The sequence below is a fragment of the Osmerus mordax genome, chromosome 5 (assembly GCF_038355195.1).
Source record: "Osmerus mordax isolate fOsmMor3 chromosome 5, fOsmMor3.pri, whole genome shotgun sequence".
Classification (NCBI taxonomy): domain Eukaryota; kingdom Metazoa; phylum Chordata; class Actinopteri; order Osmeriformes; family Osmeridae; genus Osmerus; species Osmerus mordax.
Genome location: NC_090054.1, coordinates 5,354,596 through 5,382,376, shown reverse-complemented (window position 1 = coordinate 5,382,376; position 27,781 = coordinate 5,354,596). Strand labels below are relative to the sequence as shown.

The 27,781-nt window shown below is 41.1% G+C and overlaps 2 protein-coding genes across 7 annotated transcripts in view; both read right to left on the bottom strand.

The window, feature by feature from the left end:
- LOC136943247 (stonustoxin subunit beta-like) overlaps positions 1–3,844 on the bottom strand; it is a 36,704-nt gene extending 32,860 nt beyond the window's left edge. The window contains exons 1-2 of the mRNA XM_067236509.1: positions 3,819–3,844; positions 1,960–2,133 (exon numbers count right to left, since the gene is read on the bottom strand). Coding sequence (XP_067092610.1) covers positions 1,960–2,133; positions 3,819–3,844 — 200 coding nt within the window. The remainder of the gene's footprint in view (positions 1–1,959; positions 2,134–3,818) is intronic.
- The window catches only part of LOC136942680 (NACHT, LRR and PYD domains-containing protein 12-like), a 235,474-nt gene that overhangs the window by 207,582 nt on the left and 111 nt on the right, over positions 1–27,781 (bottom strand). For 2 of the 6 annotated variants that reach the window (XM_067235633.1, XM_067235637.1), the window contains exon 1: positions 24,159–24,209. Coding sequence is in view for 3 of the 6 variants with exons in the window: in XM_067235631.1 (XP_067091732.1) it covers positions 7,587–7,757; positions 10,087–10,257; positions 15,426–15,593; positions 15,723–17,493; positions 17,732–17,960; positions 18,071–18,125; positions 22,634–22,753; positions 22,877–22,965 (2,774 nt within the window). In the remaining 3 variants the exon portion in view is untranslated. Of the gene's footprint in view, positions 1–7,586; positions 7,758–10,086; positions 10,258–15,425; positions 15,594–15,722; positions 17,494–17,731; positions 17,961–18,070; positions 18,126–22,633; positions 22,754–22,876; positions 23,057–24,158; positions 24,274–27,781 lie in introns of those variants that run through there. The other 4 variants (XM_067235631.1, XM_067235630.1, XM_067235632.1 and 1 more) reach the window with 4 other exon arrangements.

The following is a 27,781-nucleotide window of genomic DNA, read 5'->3' as shown; positions in this document are numbered from 1 at the left end:
TCAGCCTCCCAAACTACGTTTCCAACGGCAACATTACGCTCTTTTGTATGCCACTTACTCCGTATGAATAGGTTGGGGCCTGCCAGTTGGGACCATTTCTTCCAGAACTCGTTGACCTCTGCCAGAACAGTCTGGAGTCTTTTGTAGGTGTAGCCTTCATAGTCAAAGGTTGTAGGATCACAGTTTGGGCTGGCTCGTCCAAGCAAGAGACAGCTTTGTAACTGAAACTGCTTTGTATCCGGGCGTCTATTGGTCTTCCATTAACCAAGTTTGCTGCCATGAACAGAAATGTTTGGAACTCACTCCAGGTGAAGATAACATCACCAGCCAGGTTATTCAAGGCCCTCTTAACCAGACGAACCGCTGCCTCAGTGATGGCAGTGAGGTGGCATTAGACCAGGGGGTCATCTCCTGTTTCCAAAATGCATCACAAACTGCTTGAGAAAGCTGCTCTACTATGATAATTGGTGATGAAAATAAATTATGTTCAATAAGATGTTTGTGTTTACTAACTGTTTATTCAGTTAAACACAAATTTTGACTTTGACGACGACTCTTCTCCTGCGCTACATCGGTACTATGCCGGCATCTTCCGCATTAGCTAAGGGATGCTTTGCGTTTAGGTGGTATTTGAGACTGGAAGAACTCCTACAGTAAACTAATTCCGCATAGCACAAGGTGCAAACAACCTTAGTCTTGTCGAGGTTTCCATTGGGAAGCTTCTTAAAAATAATTTTTCCCTGAAGCAAACCCGGCGGCTTCATAGCTGCATCCATGTTAGCACGTCACGTTTGATGTGGTAATTTCATACACACGGCATACACACAGGTTCGAAGACTCGTTCTCGCCCCCTACAGTGCAATTCGGCTAGGTATACATCCGGGCTAAAACATCAAGGTGAAAGTCATCATAGCTTGCATAGTATAGACCCAGCTCCCAACCCAACTTTGAGAATAGATTAACGGCGATATTTTTTTTATCGCCCGATAAGAGTCTAACGTTAACGCAGCACGTTAACGCCGATAACGGCCCACCACTAAACAAAAACTGCCAGCAAGCAGGTTAGGTTAGTTACCATCAGTTACCGTGGTAAAGTAACCAGAGTTTGTGTTTCCTCTCTTTCTGGAACAGAAAACCCAGAGTTTCCCTCATCTCAGGGTTAACAAACTCACTGTTTTCACTTAAACCCACTCTCCTGAATAGACCCCAGGAACTACAATTATGATTGTAGCTATATAATCATGCTATATAATCATAATTGCACTAAAGGACATTGTAGATCATATAGGGCTTCTCTCTTCCTAACCCACTGTCCTAAATAAACATGCAGCCTGTAATTGAAATGCAAGGCCTATTAAAATACTTAGATGTCTATTCAGTGTTAAGGAACATTACATGAAGAGGTATCGTATTTCTTCGAATAAACACTGCAGCTTTTATTAAATAACGTTCATTTTTGGTGCTGCGTTTATTCGAGGGCGGCCTTTTTATTTGAGACCGGCGTTTAATTAATAAGAGATATTTCGTGAATTGTAGCTGCAGTGCAGCCATAGACAACTTCGTTGCTGGCATTGTGACAAATGAATCATGCAGCTAAAAACGCAGGTTTCATTTACTACCGCTGACCTCCTTGTCAGTTCTTTGTTTGTTTATGAGTGCTGCGTTGGTAGTAGCGTACAACTGTCTGAAATACAAGTGTTCTACATTGTGTAGAAATCTGAAGCAGAATGCCGAAACGTTCATACACATTAGCTTTCAAACAGAAAGCTGTGCAGAAAGTTATGCAGGCCTACATGTGTAATAAATACTATGGTTAAATAACGTTTTCAGATTTTTTTGGGTGCGGCGTTTATTCAAGGGCGTTGTTTATTACACAACGTTCTTTTTTGGTGCAGCGTATATTCGAGGGCAGCATTTATTCAAAGAAATACATATATAAAAACACAAACATCTCCTTACTTGAGTTTCTCCAGTCTGCAGTGTGGATCCTCCAGTCCAGCAGAGAGCAGCTTCAAACCTTTTTCTCCTGGATGATTGTAGCTCAGGTCCAGTTCCCTCAGGTGGAAGGGGTTGGACCTCAGAGCTGAGGCCAGAGAAGCACAGCTTTTCTCTGTGGCCAGACTGCCTGACAGCCTGTAGAAAGGGGATCAATGTTGTGACAGAATCCATCTGGGCCTCCAGAGTGAGTCAGCACAGAGGGCAGTGTTTCCAGGTCCGCGGTTTCCCGCGGAATTGGCCTATTTTTGAAGTGTTGCCGCGGGTTTAATTTTTTGTCCGCTGGTTCGGATAGACCTATTTTGCATGCAAATTACTTTAAATCAAAATCCATGTTTTAAATGAAATTGTTTATTTATACCCAAATCCTACCAAACGGACTCCAGATCAGCTGGATATAACAATACATTTGGCAATGATAGCAATGCTGTTGGACTTTAAAAGCAGTGTATATGGTTTGGCAGGGGCATATTTTCAGTTCTGGGCTGGTTTTATTGGCCATTGGGCTGGTTTTGATTGGCCATTGGGCTGGTTTTGTCACAGAGACCTGGCAACCCTGACAGAGGGGTTCATTTGGCAGATGCTGTCATAGATACTCCTTCCCCTCATTAGACAGAGTGACCTTTCCCCCCAGTTCAGGAGGGTTCGGTTTGTGTTCAGTTTGGTGGTAGTAGTTCTATGGAACATCAGGACGTCTGCTACATAAAGCCCGCTCAAAAAAAACTAGGATACAAGTCCCAAACTTGACTTGAATGAACACAACAAATTAGTTGGGGCTATAGCCCCTATTCTTAAGCAGTACGAGACATAGAACATGGATCATATCTATCCACCATTGCAGAATGCAATGTTCATTTGAAAAAAGCGAATCCCCCTTGAAACAAGCTACTGTAACAACGTTGTCACTGGCAGTATTTCAGATGGAATTGCGATTCAAACAGTACCGTCTGCTAACTGAAAATAAGTCCCCCAAAACCTAAATAAGTTTGATATTAATTTAGGGGGACATGGCTAATTCAATGGTAAGCTAGCGGCTGTTGCTAGCCACACTTCACTGATTGTTTGAAAGCGCCGGAAATTAGAACTTTTCTTTTGACATAATAAAGTTTAGCCATAGCTGTGGCATTGAAGACAGTAGCCTACTACTACACACCATAGACTTATATACATGTCTATGCTACTACAGTGTTGCCAGGTCTGCGGTTTTCCGAATTAGGCTACTTTTAAAGTGTTGCCGCAGGTTTAATTTTTTGTCCGCTGATTCGGGTAGACCTATTTTGCATGCAAATAACATGAATATCTTTAAATAAAAATCCATATTTTAAATGAAATTATTTATACCCAAATTCTACCAAACTGACTCCAGATCAGCACGTACACACATTGACATGGGACAAGCCCTCATACACACACGCACTGTGTGTGTGCACACGTGCCTAATGCTCTCAGTCTCCTGAGAAAACCTCCTGAAAACTGCTTTTAATGCTAGCATACTAAACATTTGGTGTTACTTTGTAGATATTACAATACATTTGGCAATGATTGGACTTTAAAAGCAGTGTATCAAAACAAGACGTCTCACTCAAGTTCCAAGTTTTACACAAATCACAAAAATATGCTGACCCGCTGGCTGTCTTCGCAATCGCCATATCTTTAAAACAATGTTCTCCCTTTTGATGTAGAATTGACCCTGGTACGAAATTAAGAAAATACTCATCAGACGCAGATCGACAACAGCTGCCGCAATCGTCCATGGAGGCTGACGGGGCTCGCACGTAGCAAACAAATCAGAGTTTTTACAGAAATCTGCATTAAAATCTCACCATCTGGCTGTCTTCACAATAGTCATATCGTCATAATATTTCCCTCTTTCTTTTTTTCGTGTACAATTGAACTATAAAATTAAGAAAATACTACTATGGCGCTTTCTAGCATGGCTGCCGCCTAAAAGACTAGGCAGTCTCACGGGCGACCCGCACTCGCTCAAATTACAAAGACTTTCACCACCTAAATCAAAAATCAGAGATTGCAGTTCCACTCGAAATCGCTTTCTCAACAAAGTCCAGTGGTTGGGAATTTTTTGGGGTGGTATTTTTCACTCATAATCCAAGCTCCAACTTGCGAGCTAGAACATCTCTATCACATTGTATCCATGCGTCGTTGCTAACGTGTTCTGACGTAGTGACGTAGGCTAGCACAGACAGAGTACCCTTCGTTGACAGAAGACACTTTTTGCCACAAAAACGTTGTAACCTCCTAAACTGTGCAACGGAACGTAAATAAAAATACAAACCAGGGTCTGACAGGGCTAACAATTAGCTAGGTGTCAGTGCTACCGATCAATGAGGAAAAGTCAATAGGTGCGTTAGACATGGACTGACTTCATGCAGCGCTGCAGCCGGCTGCAGGTGGCTGACTTGAAACAGTATATTCTGGTTAGACTTTTTGTCCGACTTGAGACGGCGCCGAGGCTAGGTCACTGTGGCGTAGCCATCCAAAGTACCGTGAGATCGATTCGAGAACTGCCGGCTGTGTAGCCGAGCGCATTTTCTCAAGAGAAACTGCACGGGTTCTAATGACGACACAGCTATTTCATGATTGGCCAGACTCACACACGACAACTTTGACGCGTGTTTTGTAATTATTCTGACACCTTCAGTTTCGCCAACGCTCAAATCTGGACCAAACAGTTTAATTAAATAAAAAATGTGTTGAAGAAATGGTTTTAGTCGGCCTCTTCACTAACAGAAAGACTAAGTTTAATTATAAATAAAGTAAAGTAAGCAAACAGCGCTTGATCGGCCATGACTGACGTCAACGCAGCAAACTACGAGAAGCTGGAATGTCCGACTTTACAGAGCCGTTTTCAACTAATTCTACGGCATTCTACAGCATTAAGAACAGCCGTGTAATAACAGGTGATATTGGACACCTTGAAGGGCATTATCCCGCTTATACCATGGTCACTTGCCATGATTTTTATTTTTTTACAAACATTTATTTATGTTTTCAGGCGTTTTGCAAAAGAAATCTAATGTTTTTTAACGTTAGCCAACTCTGATATTTTATAGTCTGCTCAGCTCAGAGAGCTAACACCGGCTTTCCCTTGGCTGAGCTATGAGCCCGAAAGCTAACGTTATGCTAGCAAGATTCAGAGGCAATAACATTGTGTACGGTTGACAAACAGTAAATATAATTTTACAGTATGTTTGCTAGCTAACCAGCCATGTCACTGTCCCAAAATCAATATCAATATTTTCACAAACAAAGTAGACTATCGGCCATACTAGTCCTAGGCTACAGTACGGCCGCAGCCTGTGGAGTGAGTTGAATAGCAAATGGATGTGAGATGACCGCATCAAAGTTTACATTTTCTCCAAACAGTAATTATAATTTGTATGTTTAACAACATGACTAGCCAGCTATCGAGCCATGTCATTGTCCCCAAATAAAATCAAGATTTTTAAGAAGAAAATAATCGTCCATGTGTAGACTGCTGCTACAATACTGTCGTGTTGGCCGCAGCCTGTCTGTAGTAGATTGACTAGCGAGGTGAATAGCGAATGGGATGTGAGATGAGCAATTTGAAATAAATAAATATTGAAGTCACTCATTGTTGTAAATACAAGTTAGGTTGTTAAAGTCTTTCAAAATTGTAAATGGAGGCTTTGACTCCGTCCCTGTTGTTATGGTTACTTATTTCAGACACTTTGTACAGGCTTATACATAGATATATATAAATCTATGGGCTCATATACTATGTAGCCAGCGCAATAATTTAGAACGGTGAAAAGACAGTTTTGCTGCAATGACTAGTAGGTGTCCGTTATCACCTGATAATGGACACCCCTGCAGCCAATCAGTATTCACCCAGACCATGGTATAATGGACAATATTAGCATTGTAAAATAAGTTATTCTAAAAAATTAAAGGGGAAATTAAATGGAAGTTAAATTAACCAGAATTATTAAAAAAACGAATATATATATATATATATTCTAGTTTAAAGTTGTAACAGTCATGTTTGCATTCTGTGCTCTTTTTGCTTTAATGTTAGGATGCATTAGCAGGGCTAATCTCAAGAAATTCAATGGCCATATCTAGCAAATAAATATTTTTTTAAATAACAGAGAATGCCTGTCAGTATTTATTTAACTGTGTTAAGTCATTAGATAACCTGACTGCCTGTTGGCTCTGCACTCCCTGCGAGAAGAGGAACTGCTATATTAGTATGCTGTTCATGGATTACAGATAATCATTTAACACCATCATGCCTATGTCTTTATATAGGCTATTTCAACATTTTATATTCTTTCCAAAATTCTAGTTTAAAGTTGTAACAGTCATGTTTGCATTCTGTGCTCTTTTTGCTTTAATGTTAGGACGCATTAGCCCTAAATAAATGCGTCCTCAATAAATTCAATGGTCAATGTCACCTTTTGTGATCTGTGCAAAAGACCAAAAGACTGACGTTCTGTGTTCAACTTTCTTTCTTCCCTTTTTTAAAGAGCAGATATGTGTTTGAAATCTCACTCGGTATGGGGCATTTGGTTGACTATCCCTGCATCTCAGATGGAATACTACCATCCTATGAAGTAAAGTCTGTCAGAATAAATGTGTATAGCCAGTTCCATACATATATACAGTATATACAGTAGTATTATACATCAAGCACACTTTTCTTGCATTCCTAATTTGAAACCCTTCATGTAGTGGAAGAGGCGTCAACCACAGGAACAACAGCCGCCAGATGCTAAACTCACTGCCCAGCTAGATGTACAATAATATGATGGATAGAATATCTTAACCCTTGTGTTGTCTTCAGGGTCAAACATGACTGCTATTATATTTAACAGCAGAGAAAACCTTCAAATAGTTATTTTTTTACTTCAAATGTCTTACTTTTCCTAGTGACCCTAACATTCATAAAAGGTAAAAAAAACAAAACAGAAACACACGTACACAATAAGAAATTGAGATTATGTGTGCTACTGATTTAGGTTACAGAGTCTATAAAGGTGCTGAAGATGACAGTACCTCCATTTCTCTCTTTGCGAAAGCCATGACTGCACATTTCAGTGTTGGAATAAAACAAGTGGTGTTCACAGATTAAAGTCAATGTTTTTCCACTGTGAAGAAGGAAACCCCAGATGTTCACAAAGTTTGATGAATGACAGGTTGTGTTTCAATGCACAATAGGTTTAAGGTTGAAAATTAAATTAAGCTGTATTTTATTACCCTTTGGGCAAGGGCATACAGATTGTTAACACTACCCAAAGAGACTGCAATCATGTTGAACATTCAGGAACAGTTGCATCAACATTTTCATTCTGTCTAAAATAAACAAAAGCATGAAATAAAATATAAGCCAATCATAATGTACAGCATGTTTTAGAGTGTTTCAGATGCAGCAAATCTGCCTGTTTCTTATCAAACTAGTCCTCACTGATGACTAGAAGGCATATCTCATTCTTGGCATTAATTAATTTTATATCCAAATTGAGACTCAACTCTGTTGTCTAAATCAACCACACAAATACATTGTGCGATTATAACTTTACTAATGCCTCATGTAGAACATAAATACATACCTCAGTGTCTCCAGTTTGCAGAGTGGGTTCCCCAGTCCAGCAGAGAGCAGCTTCATGCCGGCATCCTTCAGATCATTGTTACTTAGATCTAGTTGTCTCAGGAAGGAGGTTGACTTCAGCACTGAGCCCAGACAAGCACAGCCTTCCTCTGTGATGTGACAGCCTGACAGCCTGTAGAAGGTTATCATTGGGGAGGGATCACAAACAATTCTACCCTCTAGAGGTAGAAATAAAGAATATCAGTCTGATCATTTTCCTCTCAAACAAGAAGAAGGTTTGATCAGACAGATGACTGTCTGTCCTGGTTGGTTAAATTTCCCTTTATCTTAAATGCAATACCATCCTTTAATATGTAGAAAATTGTACATCCAGTTACATAGTAGTAAAATACTCCAATAATGTATTACATACTACATCCAGTAGCAGGTCTCTCAGTATACAAGGCACCTTTTCTGACCCATAACCTTTAATGCAGAGTTAAGGGCCTTGCACACTGAGGGCCTCATTTACTAAGAGGATTGCGCCCATTTCAGGCGTGAAATAGCGGGTAAAGACATAACACCTTATTTACAAAGGCAGCGCACTTGAGTAAAAACGTAGATTACCGCTGCTGGGAGGGTATAAGGGAAAGTGGGTGTGTATATTTCTAGCTCCTGTTCGCTCAACTTTTTCTTTTCCTCGAATCACCCATGGTGGGTGATTCATAGGGGGTCATTTGGCTGAGCGGTGAGGGAAGCGGGCTAGTAATCTGAAGGTTGCCAGTTCGATTCCCGGCCGTGCAATATGACGTTGTGTCCTTGGGCAAGGCACTTCACCCTACTTGCCTCGGGGAGAATCTCCCTGTACTTACTGTAAGTCGCTCTGGATAAGAGCGTCTGCTAAATGACTAAATGTAAATGGTGGCAGTAACATGCAGGCGATTTTTCCCGTCTTTTTCCCGCTAATTAACACTAATGGGCGCTGATTGCCCGACGAGGGTCTAGTTTGATAAATACCACACAAAATGCGGAAATACACCGTCCGCTATTTGCGGTTGGGCAAAGGCGCAGATTAAGCTGCGGTCGCAATATTGGTAAATGAGGCCCTGAGAGCGAAATTTTCGTATGCGTTTTTTCGCAATCGTCAGCCTCAACATTCTGTGGCTCTGAATTGCCAAAAAAACTACCAAAATGCTGGCTATGGATGCAAAAAACGCAGAAAACCAAACCCGATCCAAACTTTTTGTTGACGGACAAAAATTTCAGAGGCAGTGTGTAAGCACGATTGACATAACGTAAGGTCATAATTATTTTTTGGACATTTTGGACACGAATTTCGGACTCAGGGTTAGGGTGTCAACCACATGTGAAGCAGTACATTAGCAGAACAATACAAAACATACTGCCCAGGTCAACCTACAATAATATCATGGAGTAGTTTGTCTTATACAGATTCCTGTCATACCCTGATCTGTTTAACCTATGTGTCATGTTTGTCTCCAGGTGTCTCCCATCTTCCTTCCTACCCTCATTTATCCCTGTGTTTTCTGCTTGGGGCAAGTTTTTGTTTGTCAAGCCTTCCTTGTGTTTTTTCTACCTCCTTTAGTCTTTTCTGCCTCTTAGTTCCCTGCTTGGCCTCCTTCCTGCCCTGACTTAGTGATGGGGGAAACAAGGCTTTCCGAAGCAACGAGATATTTGAAACAATTGTGTCAAAAAAGTATCGTTTTTTCGAAGCGTTTGATACATCTTCTCCATAGGGACACCTGCTGGTCAGTTCATGGTATGGCGACTGTATCGAGAGATTGAAGGAATCGAGTAACATCATGTCCTCGGATATTAGTCTCACAATCGTCATCAATTTGATAAATAAAGGTTATGTGACAATTGTTTCGATGTGCAAGTGTCAAAAATATATCTTGCTGCATTATAAACAACGTAACGTCTTTGCTCATTTACATTCATAACATTTATTTTTTGGTTCTGATAGCATTATTCACATGTAAAGTCAGGTTGAGTATGGCCTTCTGGTAAAAGTGCTGCCCTTCAGTCTAAAAGAGTGAGTTTGAAACCACTAACCTTGTTTTAGTGAAAGTATATGCTAAATGAATATGTATGATTTGATGATGTAGACTAGCGGCTAAGGTTTTCGAACATGCTTTTGCAACCGTGAAAGAGATGGCCACATTTGAAGGCTGGCAAAACTAGAGAAAGATGTATGTGTTTGTGTCTACACCAACTCTCTCACATCTGTATCCAGCTCTGTCTATCTAGCTCTGACAATCTATCTGTATCTCTGGCTCTGTCAATGAATGTATTCTATAGCGTCCATAAATATGTATCCTCTCTATAACCTATGAATATTAGTGATTTCTGATGTCTTCAGCGTTTGAATAAAACGCTGTTGGTCTCGGACTGTAGCACGACACTGTCAGCTGCTCGTGTGACGTCCGAAGCTTCGACAGGTGATCATGTGTTTTTTGCCCATTTGAAGCCACACTCGCTTGTTGAACTTGATTACATACCTCAGTGTCTCCAGTTTGCAGAGTGGGTTCCCGAGTCCAGCAGAGAGAAGCTTCATGCCGGCATCCTTCAGATCATTGTTACTTAGATCTAGTTGTCTCAGGAAGGAGGTTGACTTCAGCACTGAGCCCAGAGAAGCACAGCCTTCCTCTGTGATGTGACAGCCTGACAGCCTGTAGAAGGTTATCATTAGGGAGGGATCACAAACACTTTTTATTGTTATCTCTACTCTTGATGCATGATTTGCTTATGGTCTGCACCTCTTCTTCAACACCGACCACCTCTGGAAGAGTGGAACTCTCCCACTGAATTGCTACTACCAAGCTTTCTTAAATGTTTTAACTATGAGTTTCCCTGAGAGTTTGTCCTTGTCTTTCTTGAGGGTTTAGGCCATCTAAACACTCTAAACGTACAGCTACAGGGGAGGGGGAAAACCATCGTGGACATAGTGGAAAAACTCCAATCATTCACGGCAAAGCTGGAGTTGTTGGACTCAGACATGTCAACTGGCAGGCTACTGCATTTTAACACACTGAAAACACGGGCAGCAGGGAGAGTGACCGGTCTGATGGTTGAGTTCATCAAGCAACTACGCGCAAACTTCGCATCTAGGCTGGAGGACTTTTCTGTCCCAAGAGACGTACTTACTTTTGTGCGTGACCCTCTCGCAATCCGACCAAGTGGAGAACTCTCCTCGCTGGCTAAAACAGTACTGCCCTCTTTGGATGAGGCCAAATTTGAGATGGAGCTCATAGATTTCCAAACAACCTCTTTGGTCAAAGAGGCTACAGATCAGCAGGATCATTGAGTGACTTCTGGATCGCATGTTCAGAGGAGTACGGGGCCATAAAGAAACTGGCGATGTACGTCTTAACAATGGTCCCCTCCACATACACATGCGAGTCAGCATTCTCCTCAATGAATGCAATCAATCTAGAGGAACAGACTTACAAATGAAAACCTGGAAAACTGCCTGCGGATTTCAGTGACGTCTGTAACACCAGACATTTAAAAAAATCGTGACGAGTGGAAAATGCCAATTTTCCCATTAAGTGAGTAACCTAACCTAATCCTACGGGGAATTCATCTCGAATGTCAGTCACTGAGATTGGTCTGAAATATTTGTCCTTAGGCCTATACTTGTGTCGTTTCAGGAGCATGGCGAATCCACCACGGGCGTTGCGTGACTGTCCAATCATCATTGTCATACAGATATATTGTTTTACAGATCTGTGCTGATTTTATTACGCCACGTTTACTGGCTATTTGTTAAATAATAAATAAATCATTGTTCCTCATTCTTTGCTATTGCTCGGTCGATATGTTCAAGCCTCAGTTTGATATTTCCCGGCATCACCTCACTCTCGGTTAGTAAGTAGGCTAGTTAATATCTCTGCCAATAAAAGTGTCATGGGTTTACGATCCATTTAAATTTCATTGATCTAGCTATGCAATTCAGAGATGCTAGTTATAAACCAACCAACACTTATCCGTGACAGCCGTAGGCCTACGAAGACGTTACGGGCGAGTTACCTTACCAGAACAAACAGGAGGATGCTAGATAATATTACTAGGCTATTTCTGGTAAGTTTTAGAATTTTTACATTACTTAAATCAACATGGTCGTTACTGTCATCCCAAAGTGGTGGGTCGTCATCGTTGGTGCACATAAATACTGTCTCATCCAGTGAGAATAGGATTACTAGCCATAACTATGGATTTCTCAGGCGATCTATCAGCCGTGAGGTGTAGCAATCATAATGTCTATGGTAGCGAAGACATAGCGAAAAAATACTATCGACTTCCTGCAGCACCGGTGGCACCGAGAGCCGGCTGCCCTGAAGCTGAGAATGACATTGGCTGCTTCAAGTCAGCCGGGCTGCAGGTGGCTGCAGGCGACGCTGGCGCTGCAGGAAGTCGAACGCACTTAATTACACCATACCCAGTTTCCGGTTTCAAAATAAAAGTCGACGGGAAAAAAAACGATCCAAAAAAAGTATTATCGTAAATATTTTGACGGGCCAAATAAAATCGCTGGCGGGCCACAATTGGCCCGTGGGCCGCCTGTTGCCGACCCCTGTTTTAAGGTTTATAGTTGCTTGATTGGTCTATGGTAACTAGCTAGCGATTTGAGTGTCTGCAGCCTTTCTGCAGCATTTGATATGGTTAACCATCAAATCCTGCTCGCCAGACTTTCTGAGATGGGCATCACTGGCACTGCACTTCAGTGGATCTCATCCTATCTGTCGGGAAGATCCTACCAGGTCTCCTGGGGAGGCAAAGTGTCGGGCCCCCGCCAGCTCTCCACTGGTGTTCCACAGGGCTCTGTCCTTGGACCCCTCATCTTCTCCCTCTACACTACCTCGCTTGGACCAATCATCACCTCCCATGGCTTCTCCTACCACTGCTACGCTGACGACACGCAGCTGGACCTGTCGTTCCCCCTGACTGATCCGGGGATCTCAGCTAGGATCGAGGCCTGCCTCACAGACATCTCCGCCTGGATGACCAAGCACATCTGCCTGTCTCACAGGCACTTTTGCAGCCGCAGTGTATCACATGCAAAACACTGTCAGGGGCCAAATTTCTGGTCATCCAGGTGACGTGCAAGGTCCCATCCTCTATTTGCCAACCATATCCATCCATGTTGACAAAAAGCAGCTACCTTATTGGTGTAGAATGATCACGTGTCGAACAGTGCCACCAAAATCCTATTATGCTCTGAAGAAACTAGTTCTGCATAAAACATAGACGCATCGATGATCGACTGGAATTTCAGCGATGAACTTTTTTTTGGTAGCTTAGCACGACTCGTTCTTTTTTATGTGCTAAAGATTGTGTAGATGCCAGACTGTGGAGCGGGATGAAACGATAACAGGGTTCACCTTATGGCCTATTTTTGCCACAAAAACTTTGTAACCTCCTAAACAGTGCGACGGAACGTAAATAAAAATACAAGCAACGCAATCGAGACCAAGACGATTTTTTGGACACAGGCGTTGTCTATGTAGTCCAAATACTGACTGATCCTTAGGGGGGCAAAAAGAATAATAATATATATGTGAGAGAACTAGAGAGGGTACAATTTCTGAGGAAATTGTAGGGTGTGCTTGCTTGCGTCGGTTGCACAGGGGTCCGTTTTTTAATGACATTTTTACAACTGATATTTCTGTATTTTATATAAAAATGCATACTTATTATTTATAAAGATTAAATAGATTTAAAAGCATTTTTTTTTGCTGCTCATTTACAACTGAAAATAGGAGTGAAGTGTAGAATGAAATAGATGTCTTCTCATTTCCCCTGCAAGAGGCAGCCTCATCGTTGAATCAAAACGAATAAATTTCGCAGACCGGTGTAAAAATGGACCTAATCTCTATGACTTAAACGTCATTTTAAGTTTTTCCCTTCTCGTGATATTTTCATGCATTTAGCCTACTCATTGCATTCATTCATTAATAAAGAACCCCCTTTGAAGATTATTCTAAGACGTTACCCGGCAGTAGAAGATGGAATCGCGATTCAGACAGTCCCATCTGCTAACTGAAAATATGCCCCCCAAAACGTAAATAAGCTTGACATTTATTTAGTGGAAAATCGCTCATTCATAAAAAGCTCACTGGTAGCGATCATTGTCAGTAACAACGCAAAATGCGATATAGCCCTGTGTGGAGAAGCTGCCCCGGTAAATTGTACTAGTACGGTACAGTACTAGTAGACTACTGCTGTGTTCGTCTTGGTAGCGATTGCGTTGGTTGAATTGGATTTAACGTTCCGTTGTACGGTTTAGGCTGAAATTAATTATTTTCATGAACAGATTGACAACGTTTAGGCTGTGGCAATGAAGTTCAGGTTAGTAGTTAGATAGACTTTTGATTTAAGTAAGGGGAGTGCCGAACATGTTCTGTCGCCGTTTGACTTCCTACAGCTGTGTAGATGTTTTTGTAGTGTCTCGCGTAGGCTACAGCGTTGCAGTGAGAAACACTGGTTTGAAACCACAGGTAATGATAATTTCACCCACAAATCGTTTACTTGTAATGTAATGTCATAATAAATCCTACAACAAAAATGTATTTGTGAGGAATGTTTATTTTAAAGATTGAAAACAGATGCATCATAGACCACTGTAGTATGTGTTGCCCGGGCAACAGAGGCTAATGTCATGATGCTAATGCTTCAGTGAAATAGTAGACTACCGTTTCCAAAAGTAGATGTGGGCCTACTTCCTTAAAAATATCAGCTAATATTGTACATTACATTTCATAATTGTGTTTCACATCACAAAGTAAAATGAGTAAATAGTTATCACCCTGGCCTTGCTTGTGGCGTTCCTGCAGCTGCCTTGCAGTAAAGCTATAGTTAGCCTAGCTATCCCCCAAGTTAACAGATGTGAAACGAATGTTCTGGTACAGGTGGTCACGCGTGTTTTCGTGACGTTAGTGACGTAGTGACGTTAGTAACGTCAGTGACTGTGGCTAGCAAATTAGCCACCGTTAGCTTCACTTTTCACCACAAAAACGCAATTTCTACTTAAACCATGCAACGGAACGTAAATAAAAATACAACCACCGCAATCGCTACCAAGACGAACCTTTTGACACCGCCGTTGTGTATGTAGTCCAAATATTGACTGATCCTTAGGGGGGCGAAAATAAATAATAAATAAATATATATGTGAGAGAACAAAGGTTGTGCTCTCGCCGAAGGCTTGAGCACAGCCAATAATATATATGTGAGAGAACAAAGGTTGTGCCCTTGCCGAAGGCAAAGCACACCCAACTAGAGAGGGTACAATTTCTGGGGAAATTGTAGGGTGTGCTTGCTTGCGTCGGTTGCACAGGGGTCCGTTTTTTAATGACATTTTTACAACTAATATTTCTGTATATTTTATATAAAAATGCATAGGGCCTACTTATTATTTATAAAGATTACATAGATTTTTAAAAGCATCTTTTTTTTGCTGCTCATTTACAACTCAAAATACGAGTTAAGTGTAGAATGAAATATGACTTCTTCTCATTTCCCCTGCAAGAGGCAGCCTCATAGCTGAATCCTTAGGGGGGCGAAAATAAATAATAAAAATAAATAAATATATATGTGAGACAACAAAGGTTGTGCCTCGCCGAAGGCGTGAGCACACCCAATAACCACTCGTTACAACCAAGGTATGCAGAATACCATCGAATACGAAACTACTCCTCACTGATGACAGAAAGCATATCTTATTCTTGGCATGTTTACACCCAACTTGAAAATAAATTATATTGTCTCAAATCAACCATACAAAGACATTGTGCTATTATAACTTTGTTATTGTCTCATGTAGAACATAAATACAGACCTCAGTGTCTCCAGTTTGCAGAGTGGATTCCCCAGTCCAGCAGAGAGCAGGTTCATGCCTGAATCCCCCAGGTGATTGTTACTCAAGTCCAGCTCTGTAAGCTCTGAGGAGGGGAGAGCTGAGGCCAGCGCTTCACAGCACCGTTCTGAGAGGTTACAGTCATTCAGCCTACATGACATAAGGAGAACATGACACATCATCACAGTCATAGTTTGTACAATATGATCATACGATAATCAAATATCACATCACAATATGTCCTAAATCATATCATTTTTAAAATAGCTTTATACATACAGAGCAGTTTTGGAGTCTTTGACCACTGGCAGCAGCCTCAGAAGACCTTCCTCTGATCTGGAGTATATCTTCAGGTCAAACACGTCCATCTTCTCTTCTGAAGTCAGCAACACAAAGAACAGAGCTGACCTCTGTGTAAATGAGAGCTCCTCACTGGAGAGACTTCCTGAGCTCAGGTACTGTTGGATCTCCTCCACCAGAGAATGGTCATTCAGTTCATTCAGACAGTGGAACAGATTCATGCATCTCTCTGGAGAAGGATTCTTTCTGATCTTCTCCTTGATGTACTTGACTGTTTCCTTATGGCTCTGTGTGTTACTTCTTGTCTGAGTCAGTAGGCCTCGTAAGTCAGACTGATTGGACTCCATTGAGAGGCCCAGGAAGAAGCGGAGGAAAAGGTCCAGGTGTCCATTCTCACTCTGCAAGGCCTTGTCCACAGCACTCTTGTAGAGATGGACGTCAGATGTGTCTGAGGTGGACTGAGACATCAGATTCTCATTGTTGTTGATGAATGAGAGAAACACAAACACAGCAGCCAGAAACTCCTGAAAGCTCAGATGGACAAAGCAGAACACCTTCTCCTGGAAGACTTTACCATCCTGTCTAAAGATCTGTGTGAACACTCCTGAGTACACTGAGGCATCAAGGACATCAATGCCACACTCTGTCAGGTCTTTCTCATAGAAAATCAGGTTGCCTTTGTCCAGCTGGTGAAAGGCCAGTTTTCCCAGTGACAGAATGCTCTTAATGCTCTCTTCATCCCAGTGTGGATCTGTCTCAGTTTTACCATGATACTTCACCTTCTTCTGTTTGGTCTGTAACACCAGGAAGGCTGTGTACATCTCAGTCAGGGTCTTGGGCATCTTGTCTTTTTTCTCTGATCTCAGCATGTGCTCCAGGACTGTCACACACATTAGGGAGAAGACTGGAATGTGGCACATGATGTAGAGAGTCCTTGATGCCTTGATGTGTGAGATGATTCTCTTGGCCAGGATCTCATCACTGCATCTCTTCATGATGTACTCATCCTTCTGATCATCATTGAACCCTCGTACCTCTGTCACCAGATTAACACACTCTGAAGGGATCTGATTGGCTGCTGCAGGTCGAGTGGTGATCCAGATGAGAGCAGAGGGAAGCAGGTTTCCTTTGATCAGGTTGGTCAGCAGCACATCCACTGAGGTGGACTCTGTGACATCACACCAGCTCTTGTTCTTTTTGAAGGCTAAGGGCAGTCGACACTCATCCAGACCGTCAAAGACAAACAGAACGTTGTACTTGTCATAGTTGGAGATTCCTGATTGTCTGGTTTCTGAGAAGAAGTGATAGACAAGTTCCATCAGACTGAATTCTCTATCCAACAGATTCAGCTCTCGAAACGGCAGAGGAAAGATGAACTGAATTTCCTGATTGACTAGTCCCTCAGCCCAGTCCGTGATGAACTTCTGCACAGAGACAGTTTTTCCGATGCCAGCAACTCCTGTTGTCAGAACAATTCTGATAGGTGTGTCTTGTCCAGCTGAGGGTTTAAAGATATTCTTGCATTTGATGGCTGTTTCTGGTCTTGCTGATTTCCCGGATGCTGTCTCAATCTGTCTCACCTCATGTTCTTTATTGACCTCTGCACTCTCACCCTCTGTGATGTAGACGTCTGTGTATATCTTATTAAGAGTTGGGTTTCCTTGTTGAGCTATGCCCTCAAAGACAGTCTGAAACTTCTTCTTTAGTTTAGATTTGAGTTGACGTGAGAGTCTATGATGAGAAAGCTCTCCTGAATGACCAAACACAGATGTTATTCTTAACAGGGCTTTACTTTGCAAAAGAAAGTTACTTAACAGTTCAGAATAGTTTTTCGTATTCTAAATACGGCAGACGTTGATGGCTTATACATAAACATTGATTTTCCATCATTGCAATTTGCCAGTTGAAAGTTACTCTGGTTCTCTTAACCTGTATCTTCATCATAAACCATCAGTCGGTCAACTAAGACTAAATATGGAGTCTCTTACTTTCCTCCAGAGTGTCAGCCAGCTCCTTGTGGTTCATGTTCCTCAGGACGTGCAGTGTGATCTTCAGAGCTCCCTTTCTGGCACTGCTCTCCTGCTTCTGATATTCAGGGTCCACCACTTCCTGGTCCTCCCTCTGACTCTCTAAGCCTTCTGGGAAATCTGGACTCAGAATCCTCTTCATCCTCTTCAGCTCTTCCTTCACAAACCTGATGACAGTCTCCTCAAGCACCTGAAACAGAGAGGGAAGATATCAGAGGAACCAGGAACTCTATACACAGTAGTACAATCGGATTAAAATGATTATGTCTTGTTTGTACTTTTAATTAACACAAAACTCACTGTGAATATAGAAGACAAGTCGTCATGGTGACTCTGGTCTGACTTCTGTTGATCTCTGTGGACAAGACATGACAACACATGAACCACATGGGCTAAATATCTATGACTAAAATACTGAACCGTCTCCATTCATGCATACACACAGACACACTGTTTAAGAGTGACACAGAGTAAACTATCATCTATACCACTAGATGGCACAGATTCATTCCTTTCCATGAGGGGGTTTCCTGTTTACTAGCTGTCTGAGTGATCAATAATTGGTAACACTTTATAATAAGTCAACGCTTTTTGGCATTTACAAAGTGTTAACTAATAGTTAGTTAATCCTTTATAAAACATTTTGAAACATTAACAATACATTATTAAATAGTTAACAAGCTTATTATTAAATGCTATGTTAATCATTAATAAACACTGTTAAACATTATGGATTTGATTCATAATTCAATTCATAAGGTGTTTGATAACTGCATTACCATAATTTATAGACAGCTTGTTAATGTAGTTGCAAACCAGTAGTTTATAATCTGTTAATGGTACATGCGCTGGTATAGAAAGCATTAGCAAATGGTGAACAAACCATTTACATTACCTTTACAAAGCATGAGTAAATAACTAACAACATATTTAATTATGTCTTTAATTAATGTACGCCAAGTCGAATACATGATGTACACTAATACTTAGCAGATGTCTTAACAACTATTTTATAAACACTTACTAATGATGCAACTTGTGATTAGTAATGCAAGTTATAAAGCATTTACTAACTGTTAGTTAAGGCTTTTGTGTTATTTATTAAGGTGTTCTTGTCCATTCTCAAACCTCACATTCACAAAAGTATCATAACAACTATTTTATAAACACTTACTAATGATGCAACTTGTGATTAGTAATGCAAGTTATAAAGCATTTACTAACTGTTAGTTAAGGCTTTTGCGTGACCTAATCTAAAGTGTGAACTATCTATGCCTTATTAAACATTTATAAGTTATTTATTAAGGTATTCTTGTCCATTCTCGAACCTCACATTCACAAAGGCTGAACATACGTTTCTCAAAAGGAAACAGACACAACACAATGTGATACACAAAATTACTATTTTATTGAAGTAATGACAGGCATGTGTCTTACTAACTACAGTACTTAGCTCTACTAGCCGAGAGTGACAGCGGTCGATACTTATAACCTCAGTTTGATATTTCCCGGCATGACCGAACGGTCGAGGTTAGTAAGTTGTTTATTATATGGCATTTTTAGCTCTTTTCATTTAAAACATGTCGTTTTGTTCAGCTCTACTCAAGTCTTCACACGGTGTGTTTCAGGTGTTAGCACCTACAGTACCTAGCAACCAATCTGAAATCTGAGCAACCAAACCTAGCAATCTGCCTAGCGCTTGTCGTTTATCTCTCTGTGTTCACACTTTTCTGCTCTTTTAGAAAGTTAAGAATTTCCTCGTCGCTGTTGATGTCTTCATTGTCATCTGGATAGTAAAACTCCTGGACCTCGCTCATTTTGAAGATGACATCAGCGGAGGGCAATAAGAATACGTATCAGACCGCAGGTCAAAACGCGCATAGAATATAAAGACGTAATACGCGGCTGGCATGACTACCCATTAGCCAATCAGAACGCTCGTACTGTTGTCGCAATTGAACCAATATGCTGTTCTTATTGGTTCAGAAGACATTCTCAAAAGAGTTGTTGATATGTTGCCTTGGAGATGTAGTGACGTCACCAGTACAAGTGCCACTGATTGCTCTGACAAGATGGCGTCTGCTCCAGATTCGCCGTGTTTGATTTGGGATCTTCCCACATATTGTTGTAATATATAAGAAACCAAATGTTTACTCTTCGACAGGTCAGCAAACGCTTTGTCGCCTCAATTTGTTAAAACGATTTGTTTGTTTGTAACCCTCGACCTACGGTCTCGGTTAACAAACGTTTTAACAAATCTCTGCTTTCAAAGGCGTTTGTAGACCTGTCGAGGAGTAGCTAAACATTTGCAGTTTATTACAGCCATTTTTTGAAAATAAAATACAGCTTTGGGTAACCAACTTTTATACCAATTCTACTGTATCGCTTCTTAATGGAAATAAAATACTATTTTATTACCCAGGTAAATAAATTAACAGCTATTTCTTCTAAAAAAAACAAAAACACAACATCTATAGGCCTATAGTCTTTCTATAAATGCTTAATAAGGCATAAATAGTTCACACTTTAGATTAGGTCACGCAACAGCCTTAACTAACAGTTAGTAAATGCTTTATAACTTGCATTACTAATCACAAGTTGCATCATTAGTAAGTCTTTATAAAATAGTTGTTAAGATATCTGCAAAGCATAGTGTACATCCTGTATTCGACTTGGCATACGTAATTTAAAGACATAAGTAAATATGTTGTTAGTTATTTACTCATGCTTTATAAAGGTAATGTAAATGGTTTGTTCACCATTTGCTAATGCTTTCTATACCAGCTCATGTACCATTAACACCTTTTAAACTACTGGTTTGCAACTATATTAACAAGCTGTCTATAAAGTATGATAATGCAGTTATCAAACACCTTATGAATTGTATTATGAATAAAATACATAATTTTTAACAGTGTTTATTAATGATCAACATAGCGTTTAATAATAAGCTTATTAACTATTTAATAATGTATTGTTAATGTTTCAAAATGTTTTATAAAGGATTAACTAACTATTAGTTAACACTTTGTAAATGCCAAAAAGCGTTGACTTATTATAAAGTGTTACCCAATAATTTCCTTAAACCATACGTTTGACAAATTAAATGTCACTCCTTTAAATGTTGCAGCTGAAGATGTGTTGGGCATCAGAATCTGTTGAGGTATTTAGATGCTTTTAGATGCACGTGGACTCTGATCGTATGTTTCATGGCCAGATGGTTTAGTGTTATTGTGTGATGAATGAAATGCAGCAGACAGGTGATGAGTGTAGACCCTCTCCGTGTTTGAGCCGATCTGCAGATTGTTATGTGTAGTGTCTAATGTTTGTGTGTTAAAGATGGTTGTTTCTGTGTTCAATTGTTTGTTTGTTAATAAATATGTATGGAGAGACGTATACCATTTTATTATGACTGATTCTCAGAATGTCCACCACAGTGTGTTTCAACCAGACACTGAAGAATGACATCAGGGTTCACCTCACACAGGGCTGCATGTTTTCTAGCAGCCTGCTTTAGACACTGCAGCACTCCTCCACCCAGGAGTTTAAGACCTTCTGGTCTCAAGCAGTCTAAGTGGTCTGAGCCCCGCCCGGTCTGTGCTCATACCAGGCCTGGTACCTGCAGGGCTTTGACTCTCATGCTGTCTGTCTGTGTGTGTCTGTGTGTGTGTGTGTGCATGGAGCTTATGACTAGGGTGACCATACACCTGTGCATGTGTGTGTGTGTGCGTTTGTGTGAATGTGTATGTAGGGAGGTTATGTTTGTCAAACAGTCACTGATCTCTTTTTATTGCATGTAAAGCTATTAAACAAAAACTCAGTATTGACATTATATGTAAAGTATTTTAAAATGGAGAAGTTATAACTACCTGGGCTGCATTTCCCGATAACAATGGATCGTAGCAACGATCGAGCAAAATAATGAAACCATCGATATTTCTTACGTGCGTTTCCCAAACATGCTCGTAAGGAGTAGGCTAATCTATGCGCTTTCAAGAGCTACGAATTTTCAAGAGACACTTAAGCTACGGTGTCTTTGGGAACGCCCGTAAAACTAAGATTCGTCGTACGATGGATTCTACGATCAATTTAGGCTTACGACGCTTTCGGGAAATGCAGCCCTGGTTAGTTTAGGACTGGTTAAACTGAAGGCTTCCACTAGGAGGAGACGTCTGTGTTCTAAACTCACATTCAGGTTAGCTGAACTAGTTAGAGCTGGTGTTTGTGTCTACAGGAGAGTATCTCTCCAGGAGCAGGGTTGGAGTGTAAACCTTCAGGATGGTATCTCTCCAGGAGCAGGGTTGTGACAAATATATGTAAAGCAACATTGTTTTGGTGATGTAGGCTTCACAAAAACACAGATGTGTGCTCCAGTTATGACCCTGCTCCAGTTATGACCCTGCTCTAGTCTAACCCTAACCCTAGTTCTGCCACCAGAGTCAAGAGTTTACTCCTCCCCTCTACCAACAACTGTACTACAAGACTGTCTTCACAATCACACCTCCTAGCCCACACTACCTGAGGAACGGTCTCTGGCTTGTTGTTTGTTGAGATTTTGACTTTTGTGAAGACTGAATGAACTTTTCAAACTCTGCTGAGATTCCTGACCAGTTTTTGTACTTGGAATTTGGAGAAAACTTGAATAAAAATACACAACAGCAGGTTGTGCTCTGACATGAATAAGAAATTCTGCATTGATTCATATGGGCCCAAATACATTTAAACACTATCATTATAATCACAAATAAACTATAAGACAAATATATTATAATATAGGAATGTTGAGTCCCAGTAGAGACGGCTTCTTCACACCATGTCACCTTCATCACATAACATTGAACACCAGCAGAGGTCAGTACATACCCTTCCTCATTAGAAGGTCCTCCTCCATCACTGAAATTGATAGGTTCAAGCATAGACCTGTCACTCTTCATGGACACACAGCTGGGTACAGGTGAGGCTGGTCTCTCCTGCTGGATTGGGCTTCAACACAACAGAGACAGACCTTCAGTCTCTTATTTATTCTGACTAATGATGATGTCATGATATCACTGCTGAGCTCTGAGATGGAGAACAGTCGTGAACAGTTATGGATTCTCATCTTACCTCTTAGCTTTGGTGTCCATGTCATGTTCTCCAGAGAGACTTATTTTAGAGGTAGTGCCCTCCTCCTCTCTCTCCCCTGAGAGACTCATTTTAGAGGCAGTGCCCCCTTCCTCTGTCTCAAAGTCAGAACTTCTCTCCTCAGGGTCAGATTAGAAGGATTTTGAAGCCAGACCTGAAGACCTGTAAACAAACAACAGTTAGAATCCAACCCTTAGACTGTTACCTCAAGAGAGGAAGGAAAACTAACTTTATACCCTCATTAAGAACACACCTCTATGATGTAAACAACTCGGTTAAAATGTATTCAGTTCCTCAGTCATTTACCTCATAGTGACATAAGACAACAGAAGACAACAGAGAAGACAACAAGCTCCACTCCATCATACTGCACCATCAGCTGTACTCAGGACTACCTCACTTCCTCTTACAACAAGCACCACTCCATCATACTGCACCATCAGCTGGACTGAGCACTACCTCACTTCCTCTTACAACAAGCTCCACTCCATCACACTGCACCATCAGCTGTATTGAGCCTCACTTTCTCTTAGAAAACCTTGATGGATCAGTAACGTATGACGTGTGTCTCTGTGAATGTATGATTATCTATGTTTATGTAGTGTACAGGATGTAATGTTATTGTAATTATGGTATTTAGAATAACTTGATAAATGACCAACAACAGCATGGCTGGTTGATTAAGTGAAACAATGAAAGTTTTTTAAATCATAGTTGGATTTGTTTTCACTTGGTACTGAAGGTCGGCTGTAAGGCAGGTTTTCTGTGTACATGTGCAGCCTGAGTCTCTGTAAGGTCAAGAGGTCCTGCAGCGAGGCCCACTGAGCAGAATATAGACATGGCACGCACGCAGGCCAGACAGTGGGGAGACAGTGGGGAAAATCATGTACAAATAGGGCTTATGTGATTAACGACCAGTTCACCTGCTGAACGTTCTAGTGTATCAGTACACTGACCACTGAAGACCCGTTAAGGAAGTAATTCTGTGCATTCTATATCTGTACTGTCCAACTCATGTATTTAAGCATGGCTGAGAGACAGAGTTTTCACTCATGCCATCAGTTTGTCTTGAACTTATTGTTTGATCCGGGCAGCTCGACTAATAAACCAAAGTCAACTCCTTTCCTTTGTCGTGACTCCTTCCGGCCTGCCTTCTCCAAAATATCCATCATATCATCGGCCATGAAGTAACTATGGAATATAACCTTGTCTGTTAATGTATGTGTACATTGATACTCTGAAATAATATTGTAAAATCACTTACTTTAAAGTCTGCTTTTCAGTCTGAGAATCTGCCTTACAGATTCATACAGTCCTGTGCAAAATATTTAGACTTTCACTTTTACCTGTGCCTCACCCAACTTCTCTCATTTCATGCCTCACCCGCCTCCTTATATGGACCAATAGGAACCAGAAGGAGGTACACTTCTTTATAAAAAAAACAATAGGAAACAGGAGCAGGAGCTAAAAGTTGGTAATGTGAGCATTAGCTGAAAGAGACTAGCTACCCACAACATAGCCAAGACCTTTTGAACCTGTCCATAGAATTATGTACAAATAGTCTGCTACACTCCCAAATATATTTTGAGGTCGCACAGATAACATTTCGGGAGCATATGCAACCAAAATGGCCGCAATTTAGAGCCTCTCCATGTGGTCATTTTATATCAACTATTTATTCATTGAATTGAAAGAAAATGTGCCATATTGTGATATGTATCATTATCTGGATATGAAAGGATCTATATCAAGATATGAGATTTTGGTCATATCGCACAGCCCTACTGCAAACTAAAATACAACAGCACAATATCAGTAATACATTTAAAATGGGGAAAATGTCAATAATTGCTTTGCAGGTCAATTTAAGGTGTAGGCCCCTACATGTTCTGCCTGTGCCCCCACCATGTTCAGTTAGGGGCTACATTATGGCCGTGTAGGCCATAATTCAAACTCGCCTCTCATACACACTATTGAAGACCTTTTGCCTTTCACAAACACAACTGAAATACATCACAGTCACTACTGAACACCTCTCAAGTGTACTAGTGAAAACACGACTTCACACAATGACAACTGAAAACCTCTCATACTCATGAGTGGGAAACTCTTACACCACAGTGAACACCTCTCACACATACAACTGAAAATGTAACATCTGGTATGTAAAATGGTAGTCAGTTAGAGGAGAGCTGGAGGGAGATACAGGTGTAGGTAGTCAGGTGGAGGAGAGCTGGAGGGAGATACAGGTGTAGGTAGTCAGGTGGAGGAGAGCTGGAGGGAGATACAGGTGGAGATAGTCAGGTGGAGGAGAGCTGGAGGGAGATACAGGTGGAGGTAGTCAGGAAGTGTGAATGTCCCTCTGTCTCCCCCCCCTCTTTTTCTCCTCCTTTCTGTACAGATGCTTCTGTACACAGTCCTGCTCCTTGTCCCTCCCTCTCTTTCTCTCACTTCCCTTCTTAATCTCTCTCTTTCTCTCAAATTATGGGCGGTCTTAGGAGTTGTGGGTCCCATGATTTGGTCAATGATGGGCAAATATAACACGATCTGAACAAATTATGACCGTATATCGTAACTCTCAAATGTAAAATAATCTCCAGAAACATGACTTCTCATCATTTCACATGATTATCACTGTACTGTGTTTTGTACTGTAACTCTTGATGTGTGTCCTCCCTCACCTACAGCCTACATCACCTGCCCTGCCAGAACCCTCCTCTCTCTGCCCTGTCTCTGATCACCTGCCCTGCCAGAACCCTCCTCTCTCTGCCCTGTCTCTGATCACCTGCCCTGCCAGAACCCTCCTCTCTCTGCCCTGTCTCTGATCACCTGCCCTGCCAGAAGCCTCCTCTCTCTGTCCTGTCTCTGATCACCTGCCCTGCCAGAACCCTCCTCTCTCTGCCCTGTCTCTGATCACCTGCCCTGCCAGAACCCTCCTCTCTCTGCCCTGTCTCTGATCACCTGCCCTGCCAGAACCCTCCTCTCTCTGCCCTGTCTCTGATCACCTGCCCTGCCAGAACCCTCCTCTCTCTGTCCTGTCTCTGATCACCTGCCCTGCCAGAACCCCTCCTCTCTCTGCCCTGTCTCTGATCACCTGCCCTGCCAGAACCCTCCTCTCTCTGTCCTGTCTCTGATCAGGGTCTCTCTCATGCTCAGGATACTCTTGCACTGTGCAAATGAAACCTTCACCAATGCACAGAGGAACATGTGGAACAGGTTTACACCTGGGGGTGTATTGAATGAAGGTTTATGTCATTATGGGTTGTCATGGGCTAGCCATCTCTTTGAACCACAATCAAAAGCTGTTAGCACTAGCTCCCCAGGCTATACAAGACCAAAGCACTCTAAATAGGATATATACATTTGTATATTATATACATGTTCATTTAAGCCCTTAATTACACAAGTATAGTTTCCTTGTCAACTGTCATAGCCGGTCTCCTTCCCTGGTCACTGTTACAGTTTTTCACAATTGCTAAAACACATTCTTGAAACAGTCACCCATTTTCTCAAAACTGTAAACACAAAACCTCATCTTCAAGCACTATTTACAAAACCTCTGAATCCTCTTGCAAAATGAAACTTTCGCCTCAAAACTGTTTTACCTGTGCTCAAAATCAAGCTTTCGCCTCAAAACAGATTTACCTGTCCTCAAAATCAAACACTGCTCTCAAATCATAAACAAAGTGATCAAAATGATATACACTATCAAGCAGTCAGTAAACAATACACAAAAAAATTGAAAACACATTGTTCAAAACATATAGTTCTCAAGGAGAAGATCATTTTTACGTAACCTCAAAACAAATGTCATATTTATCCGTCATTGTCTTTTGATGAACGACAACATGTTCTATCATAGTAGCTCAAAATGTATCAGAAATTACTACTCTGCTTTGCTCTTCGCAATTTTTTTGTTCTTTCTCCTCCTTGTACCCCTATACAGTACTGTACCCTGCATCTCACTACTCACAACTCACTCTTGTTCTTTGTTGATATGAACCTGCAACCAGTCAAAATCTATTGAGCAGTCAGTACTGTTACTGTAACAAATGGAAAGCACAATGTTCAGGGCCATACAATTTGTTCATTGTACATTATACAGCCTACAATGCACTGTACTACAGTATACAATACTACAGTAAAAGGGACAACAATCTAAGGAGTAAACATGTGATCAATGTGCTTCTTCGTGTCTTTGGGCTGGGTCAGGCCAGAGCACTTTGTTGACATCACAAGCAATATTTTCCCACCTTCAACAACCTGTTTGCTCTCTGAACTGGCTTATATTGGTTGTGTCACATCATTTGAAACAAGTGAAATCAATTTTGAGTGGTTGTGTTTTGTCAATGACATGTTTTCTCTATTTGTATTTGATTGTTGCCATTTGTGTTTACCAGTATGGATGACATGTGCATTAGAGTGCAGAATGTGTTTTGAGAATGAGAATGTGTTTAGAGTTTTGCTGAAAAGTCTATGTGAGATCTGCAAATTGTGTTTTACCATGTGAAATGGTTTAAGGTATTGACAACAGACTGCACAATTAGCTACATGAGTTCAGGCAACTGAGAACTTTGTTCAGCCAATGGGTTTTAGTGTTTTAGCAATTCAGAAAAACTGTAACTGATAACACAGTACATCCTCTTCCTGTCAATCAACACAGGTGGGAGGTCCTTAACCACTGACTGACTGTGTTGCTAACACCTTTTAGCTTATTATCACATTTACAGACACACTTGACATGTTTAATGGACACAAAACAACGTTATATTGTACAGCCTAGGATCTATGCTGTCAAACAAACACACCTGCAGTATTTGAAAGGATAAGACATCAGACCAGGGTTAGGGATGCTAATTTACTTAATCATAACCTATTCTGGACTGA